Raw genomic sequence first — 13,542 nt, forward strand, 5'->3', positions numbered from 1 at the left:
GATTTCCTTTATTTTCATATGGCTCCTGTGGTATAAACACTTTGCAATAAATATTTGAGGGGAAGATGATTAATGGGAATTCTGCAGACATGAAAAGATGGAGATTATTACTTTTTCCTTTATAATCAGTACATCTCTTGCTTCAACAGTTCTGAATCATCTCAGTTTGCCTGATCTGAATCTGCTAAGAAGCTCTAATTAAAATACATGGGCTAATTTGTCATTGGGTCTGCCACTTGCTCCAGAGCATTGTTGTGGAACTGACTGTGGTTTTAGTCCATAGAGCTTAAAGCCGTAAGAGACCATTAGATCATCTAGTTGGAGCACTTGTGTAACGCTTGTGAAGCCTTTTATATTCCCATGGGCTGAGGTTGTTATGTTGTTTTTTTCTAAAGCAATCCAGGCTTGAAGAGATTAAACCATTGATCCTACAATCTGATCCAGTGATGGGGTGTGAGACGAATATCCAGAAGTTGATGATGGCATGACTGCAAGAGAAAACCTTCCCCAGTCCCAGATTTGGAAATTAGTTTGACTTAGGCTGTTTGTGCAGGACAGACTCTGCAAAACCTTAGATTATTTGCCTATCCCACCTCCAGGATAATATTATTAAGTGGAAGTAAAAAAAAAATTATCTTAACAGACTTCTGATCAACCGTGCATCTGGCAGACACAGTTCCTTGTCCTCAGTGAGCAGGTTTTTTCAATAACCAAACGTATTTGGGTTTGGTTATTGGAATAGGCTTAGGTTGGAACTGCAAGTGCTGGAAGTGCGTTGAGGACAGTGGATCTTCCTGCTTTTCTCACAGCTTTCAAAAGAAAGAAATGAATATAGAAGCTGACAGTTATAAAACCCAAATTAGGAAGGCCGTGACATCTCCTCCTGCATAGGCAGACGGTATAATTTCTCATTTGATTCAATGCCCATTTTTAAGGTAACCCAGTTTAAAAATTTTAAAGATAAGTAAAAGTCCTTCCAGGTGTATTCCCCTGTGTGAGGGCAGCCTGAAACAGTAAGTACACAAGATGTTAAAGGTCCACCTCTGGCTCATCAGATGTTTGACTCTGAAGTCTAATGATGGGTATTAATTAAAGCATTTCCATCTGTGTAATCCTGTTATTCTGGATTATTTACATTCAAGATGGTAAGCAGTGACTTGGAACTTCGTAGAATTGAGACTGAATGTCAGCATCAACCAATTCAGGAGTAGTTTTGTTTTTTTTTTTTATAACAGTCAGTTAACGTGCATGTTTCACAGTGCTGAACCATGACTGACTTCTTTTCTTTTTTTTGAAGTAGTCTGACATATAAATCTTAATTATGCTATTCTCGATTTTTCAGACACAAATTCCTGGGAAGTTACAAGAACATTTTTGCTCCAACATCAAAAAGCCTTTGTTCCTATTAAGAATTAATTCCTTGGGCAGTTCCTTGTTTTTTAAATAAAGCCACTGTTTTTTTGGTTATATCTTGGCAACAGATAGCATACCAGGCTTCTCCAAATGGGGCTGTCCGGCATAAATGCCTTTTCTTAATACAGGGTTGTTGCGGCATAAAAGCACATACTTCTGTTTCCGTACAATAGTTTTTGACTCTTCAGTTGAAAGATGTAATGAGATGAAGTCTGGTTATTGCAACAGCCCTGAATGTGATTCTTTGTTCAGAGGCAGCAAGGCCCAGCCCCTCTCCTATCAGATAGTGGTGAGGGCAGGCTTTGGAGAAGTGGGACATGGTATTTGGAAGCAGTTATCGTGTCTTTGTAATGGGTGGAGGGGGGGGGTGTTTTGAGCCAAGTTAGAGATAATGGATCTTGCAGTGGCTGTGTTTTTCAGGCCAATAATCCACATTTCAAATGCATTTAAACAAGTTGTCGAGGGAAGGATTCCGTTTCATTCTGCTTTGAATTACACGTGAAATAGTATGTGACAGTTTCTGCCTCATTCGCTTCAGTTCCAGATGTTTTAGCTTCACTTTGCTTTTAGGATAGTCTTGAAAATGAATTAGTCTTGTAGTTAAGATAGGTCTAGGAATTAATACTTGGTTTTCATCTTCCAATGCGCTGCAGAAGAACAGTATGACATTCAGTTTTCCTGTCCTCGTTTTCTTTGCGTACGAAAGAGAACAGCTGGTACCTTTCTAAGCTGCGTCGGTGATCCTGTGTGACAGACGCTGTGTTAGTGCAGATCACTTGTCCAGGTGTGTGCGGGCTCTCTAAAGCCAGCTACATCTGTGGCAGTGGATCTGACTGCACCCTCACTTTTCCTTCCAAGTTAATGTTGGTGGAAGGCGCTGAAGAAATAAACGTGACGCTGCTTTCACGGAAACACGTGCCAAATCTCCCACTGATGACACTAAAAGCTGGATCAAGCTCAATGAGTTGCTGACAGACCTCTTGCAAATTAAGGCTCTTGGACAAAGTGAACCTTTGTGGCTTTTCAAAATGTGTTTTAGGATTTGTTTTTTGTTTTTTGTTGTTTTTTGGTTTGTTTTTTTTTTTTTGTAATATAACTGTGCTGCTTCTCATTTTCTGCCCCATGCATGACGTTGAGGCTTCTTACTGTTTTGAGTGCCACTGTCTGGTGTTTTGCAGATCAGGAATGTGTGCTGCGATTAATCTTGTGTCTTCATACAACTGGAGGGAGTGACATAGCTAAACCTTCTCAGCCCATTGTAATACTGCTGTGTGCCAGCCCATGTCAAACTCTGCGCCTTCTCGGAAACATCCAGCTCACCATTAGTTATCACCCAACGCCCTGGCTACCCTGGAAAGCCCCGGCTATCTCGGGTTTCCTTTGCCGTGTGCGTAGTCCTTGTTTCTGGTGATGACTCTCGCGTGATGCTTCCAAACGGAGCAGTGTATCCCCCGACATCCAGCGTGCATGCCCCGTTGTGGAATGCCTTTACGAGTTCCCTCTCGATCCGTTCTGAGGAATCGCCGTCTGCCCTGAAGCATGAAAATTGCTTCTCCTTATCTTCACCTGCATTACTCTGGCTGCTGTCATCGGTCATAAAGTTATCTGTTGCCCTTTTCAAACCAGCCCCAATGTTGACTCCTCTGACCTTCCCTCCTAATGAATTCCATAGGCTGGATGCTCTGTTGAAAAGAAACATTTCTGGAACTTCCCACCAATCAGACTAGGGAACTGTAAATTAAATAATATGATATATTGCCTCTAGTTATACTCAAAGAATATGATCATTAAAACAAACCCAGTATCTCCTCCTTATGGATCATGCTTTCTACCTCTGCCTCTGTGTTAAGATTAAATTTGCTGTAGGCTTCAGTGCTGCTTTTCATTCAGGATGATAAAAGGAACAGGATCACCGTTCTAAAGTAAATTTCAAAGGGCAAAATCTCAACTGAAGTTCAACTTGAAGTGAAAAGACTTAACTTCAGATATCCCTGCAAATTTGGGGACAAAAGTCTGGTTTTTTTCTTCTCCCTTTCTTGCTGCTCTGTCAGGATTTTCTGTGAAGGATTTTTATTTTTTCATGCCGTGACCATGTTTGTTATGTGCAGCTTCCTCTTTCTTTTAAGTCTGAAAGAGGTCAGATTAGATACACACAATGAAAAAGAGACGAGGCGGTTCAAAGAACTGCAGATGGACTCTTTCGGACAGGACTGACTTCAAGCAGCAGGAAGCATCAGTTGCAACCAGTGAAACTCCCAGGGAAAATATGCCAGCAATTTGTCTTTTATAACCCTGTGCGTAACCATTGGGTAGGAGATTTTATATACAGTGACCCTCTGTTCTTGCTTGATTCAATCTAGCAAAGCAAAATGCTACAAATCTCGCCTTATTTTGACATGCAGTGGCGGAACATGTGCCTTTGGCTTGTAAATGCTATGCATAGGGATCCAAAACCTCTGTGGTAAAGCAGGGAAAGAGAAGGGAAGGGAACTACAATGTTTAGTTCTCTGTCTTGTGGCTGCTGTGATCTTTGGTGAGGGGAACTGCAGTGTTTAGTTCTCCCTCTTCTTGTGGCTGTTGTGCTCTTTGGTTTTGAATTAACTGTCTGTGTTCTCAAAAGAAAGGCTTGTCTGATGCCCGCCCACCTTTCTGTTAGACACTGGGTGCTGCTCAGACTGCTTTTGTCTGAAGCTAAAGCAGCAATTTGTGGAAAAATACAGACTGGTATTTCTGTGATGTCTGTTTGTCCCAAAGAAACCCAAGGCATCTAGAAATGGTATGTAGGAATCCCTATACGTATAACAAGCACATGTGCATTTCTAAACAGCAGCCACTTCTCATGGTGAGGACAGCCATAAACCAGGAATCCCAAACAGCATTTTAGGACAGAAAGTAAAGCAGTCCAGCTGTAACCACAGGAGGAAAGTTGAGCAGACAGAATGTAGTCGGCCAAGTTAGAAATTGGCTAAGATGCTCTGCTTTAAATCTTCTAAGCCTGTTGACAGTGCTGTAGGATTATTATGTCCGTCGACTGCTGGATGCCTAGGCTTCACCTGAGGAATGACACCTCCTGCGTAGTGCAGCGTCCCTGCAGCACATCATGGTCCAAGGGTTCAGCAGTGACTCCAAAGGAAGCCTGGATTGTTCTGTCCATCCACACCTTGGGGCGACTCGGAGGTGTCCCATCCAAGTAATGGATTGCAACATCCCTGCTTAACGTTAGTCATTTGGCAGATTTATGGCAGCAGAAGGCACGGCTGCAGGGAGTTTACTTTCCTTTGGGTTGGGCGCTGCACTTGTATGCCGACCTCTGCAAACCCTTGCAGAATTATTTTCTGTATCGGGCAGAACAGTTTCTTTTTAACTGAATCAAATACAATATTAACCAGTTCTGGCAATTTATGATCTCAGCACCTGTCAATACAAGGTAGTTCTTAACGGATTACTCTGGTCTATGCCTGCGTATGTTCATGTTTGTCTTTGGCCATAAACATTATCCATATTTTTCTGCAGGAATATTGATGGGATTTTTACTTTTGAGCCTATTCTGGGGCCTGTAAGTTGTCTATAAACTGCACATCCAGATCACCAGTCAGTTTTTATTATCTCGGCTTACAACAACACTGTTGTGGGAAGGGAGACGAAACTGGATGTCGAAGCAGCTAGAACCTTAGGAGCAAAACCCTAGTAACATTCCTGTAACCCTTGAGAAAACAACATAATAGATTCAGTGCTTACTCCGTGAGTAGCTCCGCAGGCCCTGAAGTTGCAGCAGGCATGAATTAGGGCCGCTGTGAACAAACGCCACCCTTGCAGCATAAGAAAATAAGTATCTGTTTGTGATCAGGGTCTGTTTCAGATACTGCAGGGAATTCACGTTGCCTACTGCTGTTGGATTATTTATGGGACGATATTTTAAAGAAAGCTCGTATATGTGAGATAATTTCCGGTGTGGTAAGCCACAGTCATTTGTTTATGCTGGATCCTTGCCAGGAGGCAATATACCTCGTCTTGATGGCAATGATAGGCATTTGATGTGAATTTCCTGACATAAGAGCTCGGATGTTTTATTTATTTATTTATTTTTTTCGGAGAGAGTTCTTAAAATACAAACCTTCTGAAGTCTGAGGAATTTTCCCAAAGCCCCCTGAAAATGCTTGCATGATTTATTTGCCTTCTTAAAAATAAACATCGTCTTATTTCACTAATATGTTTGCTTGGGGAACAGATTTGGATATGTAAATACAACACTTATGTCTGTGAGAAGATTGCATTGCGGCATTTAAGATGTGATCTGTACTTAAACCAGTGTTTTAAATGCATAAAAATAAAATAAGGTTGTTTTGGTAGAGGAGCGGTCTGTTCTGGCTTAGCCGATCAATTCACTGAACCATAGCAAAGCGTTTTCCTCGCTGCTTTTATGTGTTTTTACTTACACTGGTCTGAAAGCAAATTCAAATCAAACTTTCTCATCTTGACAAGCCTCCAGCAGCTCTAAGGGGGGCTCTTCTGCTTTGCCCAGTGAAACTGTGCCCCTCAAGAAGGTTCCAGAGAAGAGCCGGTTTAGAAGCGTGGGCTTCTGGACTTTAATCCTATTCCCACTGGAAATCCGATAAGCATTCAGATTAGCTTTTGTCTTTGGTAGGGATTAGATTTGCAGGGAATCTCAAGTTTTCATGCTAAGCCTGGTTCTTGCCTGGGAAGAGCCTTCAGTAGCCACAGGCTGTGGCACTTAGTATAGAATAGCGGCATTTTTTCTTAGGGCATCCGATTTCAGTTGTTTTGCCAGTGCTTGTGAGTGCTGCATTGCAGTTAGTCCTGTGAAACGCTAATAAAAATGACAATTACCTAATTGATCCATAACCTCTTGCCTGAGGTAATAGTGACCTTTGCTGGGCAGGTTGACAGTAAAGTGGGAAGATGCAGCTTCTTCATATAGTGTCACAGATACCTGTATTTGTGAAGGTAAAAGACAAACTTTGTTGGCAGTTAAGAATACTGTTTCTTATCCTTACAAGAACTGATGATAGAGTCGGGAAATAGATAGGCTACAGACTTTTCTGGTATATTATATTATATACACACTATAGCTTATAACTTTATAGTGCTTTTTCGAAATCGTATTCTGCCTTTGACAGGTGCCATGATACCAGGTTTCAAAATCTGATTGCCTCACAGCTTTCCTGATTTTGTTTTTCACCTCTCTCTTCCCCCCCTTCCCCTTTTTAGCAATCTACAATTACGATGCTGTCCAAGATGTGGAGCTCTCCTTGCAAGTTGGTGATACTGTTCACATTTTGGAGATGTATGAAGGTAGGTTGCAGATCTCTTTAAAGTACTTTGCAGTGATTTTTAAAGTAAGTATAACAAATCGAGAAACTTTTTTTTAAATAATACAAATTTCAGGTCTAGATTTTCAACTTCTGCTGTGCCCAAAAGTGCAAAGCTTGCTATGTGGTGTTTGCTAGATGCACTTTACTTTTAAAATGGTATTAAAAATGGATAAAATACAGAAGTGACGATCGTGTCTGTGCTGTTCCTGGCAGAGGCTTGTCAAGGTAAGATTCCATTACTATCTCAAGGCAACACTGCAAGAGAAAGATACACTTACTTCTGGCTGTTCGTTCCTGTTTTCACAGCACACCTGTTTACCTTGGCTCCCCCTTGTGCCAGGCCAAGCGCTTGTATGGTCATGTGATGGACTAATCCAGCTGGAAAATAATAATACTAATAATGAAAAACAGAAGTAGCTTTTAACCTGAATTAGTTCTTTGATCTGAGACAACGGAGGCAGCGGATGAAAGAAAAAGAGAGGGCAGGTCTAATTGTTGCAAAAATAATATTTTAAGCTCTAATGTCACGAACTGGCGTTAAATGTTTTAAAAAGCCTCCACTTATGGAGCTTCCATGCCCTTTTTAGGCTGTTGCTCCCAGTACTTTACTGGGAAGTTTTTCATGATACATACCTCAATATAAAACACCTTGCAGAAAGGAAAATAAAATTCCAGTTTTAAACAAGATTAAAATTGCATGCGATCTACTTGTTAAACTGGACTGTTTAATGAAGACTTCAATATTAGGAATGGAACACAGCCATTTAATTATTTTAAAGAATGTACTAGTCGCTGCTTCATTTGGAAGGCTCTCCAAAATTTAAATGCTCTTTCCAAAATACAAATTCAATCATTTTCACAGGCAGCATCAGTTTGAAAAAGACTTAGCGTACAAAAACTCTTTAGTATCTCTGCTGGGAACAGCAAGCTGCTTGTTTAGCAATTTGTTCTTAGCCAATTGTTCTCTTTCCACTTCTCTTTGACCTTGACACTGGAAACAGCCAGCCAGTTCCTACATGTCAAAGCAGATTATGTTGCTGATGTGTGTTTTCACACTGATGTGTGTGATAGCAGTGAGTGTGTTTGGCGGGGGGGGGGGGGAGAGAGAGAAGGAGAAAGGGGGGAAAAATTCATGTGTAATAGTCCTAACTTACAAACTGCTTTTGCAAAAAGACACAAGAAGGAGGGAGGGTCAGGGGTGAAAATTGCCTTTATGAAGAGGATGCGTCTTGTACTTCTCAAAATGTTGGGGTATTTCTTTCTCTTATGTTTTGTTGTTTTGTTGGTTTTTTTTTTAAGAGTAACATTGTTGTTTAGTCCTGCTACTTGGTCTGTAATCAGCTGTTTAACAGAGAGGCAGTCAAGAATAGAAAATGAATACCCAAATGGCATCCCTTTTTTTACCCAAAATGTCCCAGTTTGGAACTTCAGCCTGAGAAGACTGGTTGTAAATTGTTTGGGAAAGTGAACGGGTTTTGATTGTTTTCGTGTGCTGAGCCCTCTGTGTGACATCCTAATTTGTGACCTAGGAATTACTGCAGTACAACTTGATACTTTTCCTGGGAAGACCAGCCAAAAATTTAGGCCATGCATCTGTGACTCTAAAGGAAAAGATGCAGATTGCCTCTGAGATGGTAACTCTGCTGTGGGTCTGGTCTTATTTCCCATAAATTCATCTTAAAAACACCAAATTCTGATACTCTGCCTGCCTGGGAGGAAATTCTCATGTCTTTTTGTATCTATTTTTCTTCCTTTTGGGACATCGCCTTTCAGCTTTGTTTCTGGATATCTGTGGGTTGTGTTTTTGAGAATTAGTGTTTTCACAAGAAGCTTTTTCTGCTTCTTCTCATGCTAATGATGTATACTTACAAATACAACTCCAGTCTGATAAAAGTGGGGTTTTATTCCACTAATCACTGTTCTTATCTGAATACACAAGTCTCAATTTAGAAAAAGGTTCTATTTAACCAGGGTGTTGCCTTTGCAAGAAGAAAGGCTCAGAGATGCCTTGTGAAGTCCTTTTCTTCACAGTGTAAGTTACCCCTTCAGCTCCTGGCTGAGGGTGTTCCTTAGGCTATCGGTAACATTCTTTAGGGAGTTAAGGGGTAGTTTTTCAGGATTGTCCAGGGGCTGTCGTGTAATGGTAATAGCCACTTGGAAAATCTTGCTCCTTGCTATTGTTCGCGGCCTTGGGATGCACAGGAGCATCTTTTGTGAGTTAGCCGAAGGTTAGACAGTTCACTTCCCGCTCTGCCAGCCATCTAGAACATGCCTCTTTTTTTTCCTCCTGGTTGAAGTCAGCCGTGTTCAGTGAAGGCTCTCTGTGTATCAAACAGCCTTCACTTGAAAGCTCTTTGTATTCTGCATCTGGGGTTTTGGCTGGCTCCGCTCTGTCTGTAAGAATTGAAGTGCACAGTTTGTTCCTTGACAGAGAGGCAGCAAGGCTGAAGCTTGTGCTGGGTTTTGGTGTTAACATTGGATGTTATCTGACTCTCAGCTGGCTGAAGAGCTTGGAGACGTAACATCTAATACATCTAAGCTGCTGCAGGACGTTTCTGAGAAGCAAAGAGCAATAAAGTGAATTAAAGTACAAGCCAGAAGGTGTAGATGCATTTTGAGAATGCCAAGTTCTAAGGTTAACGTGGCTTTGCCACAGACCGTAGCGTCTCTCACACTCTTAGGTGGAGTGCCTGTAGTCATGAGAGAAAGAGAGAAAGCACCTTTAAACTGCAAAATCCTTGCTCATCTATGCTAGCGCATGCTAGCAGGAGTTAGAGACCTGCTGCAAAGGCTGGAAGTCCTTGGAAGGTTGGCCAAATTTAGGGTGAGGATCTGGCGTAGCACTTAGGTCAGTAAAGCTTTCTTTTCCCCTGCTTTAAACAGGTGCTTTGCCTAATGTTTTATAAGTCCCAGTTAACAACTACACAGTTAGGCTTGGATTGTGAGTGCACAAAAGCAGAGAAGAGAGTGGTAACGTGGTAGATTGATTGTTCATATTGTGGGGCTGCACCTTGCCTTTGTTGAGGTTTCGTCAAAGGATGATCTTCCCTGCGAATGGTAGCTTCAACTTGGAGAAAGTTCACAACCTTGAAGGGAAGGTCACCAGAGCTGAAAGCACAGACTGAGCAATTCAAACTGAAGGTTTCAAATATTTCTAGTACAAGCTATAATGCACTGATGTCTATTGCAGCTCAGATCCCTGTAGGGACAAACTGAGAGCAGCTGTTTGCTGTTAGATTGAGTAACTCCATAGCCTAGAGTATGAAGCATTTCCTTCTGTCCAGGAAAGTGAGGATTATGGCACACCGCATCTTTGTCAGCCTGCCCTTAGGTGCGGCTGTAGGTGGGGTTTGCAGTGTATCTACTAAATTTGCATCTCCCCTGTTTTACTGTGAGGCTGATTTTAAATAACTTTTGCAATGTCTTAGTTGGGCTTCAAGCATGCTTTGAAACACCATGGTGTGTGTGTTATACATGAAGATCTGGAGGATACCAGTTTTCTTAGACTTACCTTCCCTTTAAAATAAACACACATCTATCCTCTGCCAAGCTGTAGCTTTGTTAGTTTAAGTGTCTTGGTCATGATACGCTCTTGTAAACCACAAAAGCACGATGGGTTTGGTTTTTTTTTTTTCCTTCTTTCTCTGGTTGCAGAAGGGCATGAGGTCTTTGTAAAAAAAAAAAAAAAAAAAAAAAAAATTTCTCTGCTCGATAGTAAGATAAGCAGTGCGTACTTATCCTGTTGTTTGCCAAATATTGTCAAGACTGGGCGTAAGCTGCAGGATCCAAGAAAAGAAGGAAACTTGCTGCATCCAGTACTTTGAAGGCTGCTTCAGTGCAGGATTTACTTACTCTCTGGGAATCTGTCCTTGAGTAGTGAGCTGGGGAGGATAAATTTCTGTTTAGGGGAATCTTTTCTAATCTGCAGTATATATTGTTATTATTTCATGCAAACTGTGGGAAAGAGCCGAACTGTGGATAGAAGGAATGTGTGCCCTCATACTGTGGTCCCTGTCAGTTTCTTCTGATTAAAATAAGTTTGCATTGAATTTGTTCCTAGTTTCAGTCTCGTCGCTTTGAGTACTGTAGGTAAGTGAAGCAATCCCTTGGTTTATTTCCGTACAGTGATGTATGTTGTGGTACTGAGAGACAGTATGCTAACAGTGGAAGAGGGACAGACCTTGTGGTTAGGCACGTGTCCTGGGATTGCATCACTCTGTATAACTTTTCATCAGATAAACTATTTGAATTTGAGTAATTTTTCTTAGATTTTCTGATCTTTCACATACTGCATCAAACCCATTTAATCAAAGGCAAAATTGAGGACCTGCGTTCCATTAAAAAACAAGCAACCAAAATAACCAAAATCCAAACTTTATGACATTTTGCAAGATTCAGTCTGCTATCCTCATGTTCTTGATCAGATGTCAGTTTGAAAGAGTGTTGTAGGAGCTGAAATTTGCCATGTCATCTTCAACCGAAAAGCCTTTCTCTGTTTAGCACATCTCTCCTTGGGGCAAATACTCCAGAGAAACACTGAAGCAATGTGTCATTCCTCTGAAGCTTTAGGCAAATTTGGGGTTTTTCTTGAAGAAGAAATCAAGTAATCAATTGACCACTGCCAGAAACTTCGGTTCCTTTTAAAATGATGGATAAGAATATTGAAAATTGGAGCAGAATTCTGAAAAAAAAAAAAAAAATGCATATGCTTGCTGAAATAGTTTTGCATAATGCTTTTATGCAATGATTGCAACATATTTTGCAGGAATGTGGTTAATGCCGAGAAGCCATTTTAAATATGAAGAAGCTGGGGTATAGAAGGGCTGAGAGACTGGGAAAATATTCTTGTTAAATTCCATTAACTTTGATCACACCGTAAATAACTTGACCATTCAATTAATTACAGCATAAGATAAAAATAGAACCTAAATCTTCTCATCTCTAATCCAGTACCTTATCCATCGGTCCATGATCAATGTATAATCTTATCTTCTTCCTGTGGAAGGAATGGAGTTTCTTCTTTCCTCCTTACTACTGGAATATTGGGGTTTATGTGGTCAAGCCGATTCACCTTCTCATTGCTAGAGAAAGCGGACAAAAAAGAAAAAAAGACTGAACACAACACACCTCCCCCCCGCCCAAACCCCCCAAAAACCCAAAACCAACAACAAAAAAACCCCGACCCCAACCCTAAGGGCTGATTTATGGTTGAGGGGTCTCAGGTCCATGGCTCTTCATAGAACCTTCTTTGCCGTCTATATAAATATAAGGAGGAAAAAAGGAGAAGAAAACAAACCCTCAATCCACTGAAATGCCACCCTCCCCTCGTCTCTTTGCCTGATTATTCCCTTAAATCCCTTTCCCTTCTTGCTGCTGCTCCCCCTGCCAGGCAGCTGAACATAATCATCTTGAATCAGCGCTGTTGTCTGTCTCGACAGCCCTGACCAGACCGTAACCTGTGCCCGTCGTGTTTGCTAAGAGGAGCGGTCAGCGTTCTTGCTTTCAGTGCAAGTAGAACCTTAGGAGTCATCAAAACCCATCATTCTAGGAGCATGGTTGAGATCACAGAGAGTCCTGACATTCGGAATGATGGTTTTAGTTGCTTAGAGTCGGTGAGAAGGTGCAAAGTTTGCATCCTATCCTGGAAGAGTGCAAGGGACGTTGTCTCTGCACATCTGCGTTTAAACCAGAGCAGATTCTTCTAAAATGTTTAGCTGTTTTCAGTACCGTAACTTCAGGAGGACTGAAGGTGATGGGAACTGTTGCTTATGGCAAGGAACAGGCACCCAGTGGAAAGAGTGCCTGATCATGCACAGCTGTGACAAATGTCGAAGGTGAGGGTGGGGGAGAAAAAATCCCCGTTGTCTCACACAGTTTGGAGGTGGTGGAAGAAGAATGGGAGGGACTTGCCCACAGGTACGCTTCTCTCCGGTCTGCTCATGAAGCAGGGCTCACTTGAGAATGTAAGAAATGCAGCAATTTTTTCATATGCTTGCTTTTCAGTGGCCATGAAATCAAAATATTGGTCAAACCCCAGGTGCTGAAGGAGAGAGAAGAAACATACATATGAAAGTGACATATGCTTCTGAGTCTTGAGCATCACAGAATCTACTTTGTCTCTTAGACTTTACTAGATCTTCTCAAGATAATATTGAGAAACAGCATCTGTACTGGGGCAAGCAGTTCAGGGTTGTTTTTTCTTTTTTTTTTTTTTTTTTTTTTCTTTCCTCTAATAAAACATTCTCTTTCATCTTTCCTTTGAAGGAAGGCTTTAGCCTGTGTCACCAAAGAAGTTAACCCGTACAACATGGAACTCAAGCATGATCTATAAGATGATTTGGGTGAAAATGCATAGAATAGAAAAGAAGATTTTAAGGGAGTAGTCTGGAATTGGACTTGGGACACTTGAATGTATTTCTCTTTGCCAGATACATGGCGTATGACCTTGGGCTGGTAGTTCTGCGTGCGTGTTGGTGTCTCTCTGCCTCATCTGTCAAACGATCATAGCAGTAGTTCTGTGCAGGGTATGTAAGTTGTCAGCTGTATGGAACAAGGACTGTCAGCTTTCAAAACGTACAGCATGGAGTAGCCTGCTTTTCCGTTGAGCCCTGTGAGTACAACCAGAGTGGATACACGGGGTGGAAGCGAGGGTGTTGGTCCGCGGTAGAAAGGGACACCTTTCTGCCCCGGTCTCAGGAGCCAAGCCTCCTACAAACAGAGCAGACGTGTCTTTACAACAGTAGATCTCAAATGAGCAAGATCAATAGATTTATGTTGTAGAAACATGGTGAGAACG

At 41.5% G+C, this 13,542-nt stretch overlaps 1 protein-coding gene across 2 annotated transcripts in view; it reads left to right on the plus strand.

The window, feature by feature from the left end:
* DOCK5 (dedicator of cytokinesis 5) overlaps positions 1–13,542 on the plus strand; it is an 85,796-nt gene that overhangs the window by 11,068 nt on the left and 61,186 nt on the right. For both annotated transcript variants that reach the window (XR_008729802.1, XM_055696121.1), the window contains exon 2: positions 6,643–6,726. Coding sequence is in view for 1 of the 2 variants with exons in the window: in XM_055696121.1 (XP_055552096.1) it covers positions 6,643–6,726 (84 nt within the window). In the remaining variant the exon portion in view is untranslated. The remainder of the gene's footprint in view (positions 1–6,642; positions 6,727–13,542) is intronic.

Source organism: Falco cherrug, chromosome 18 (genome assembly GCF_023634085.1).
Source record: "Falco cherrug isolate bFalChe1 chromosome 18, bFalChe1.pri, whole genome shotgun sequence".
Classification (NCBI taxonomy): domain Eukaryota; kingdom Metazoa; phylum Chordata; class Aves; order Falconiformes; family Falconidae; genus Falco; species Falco cherrug.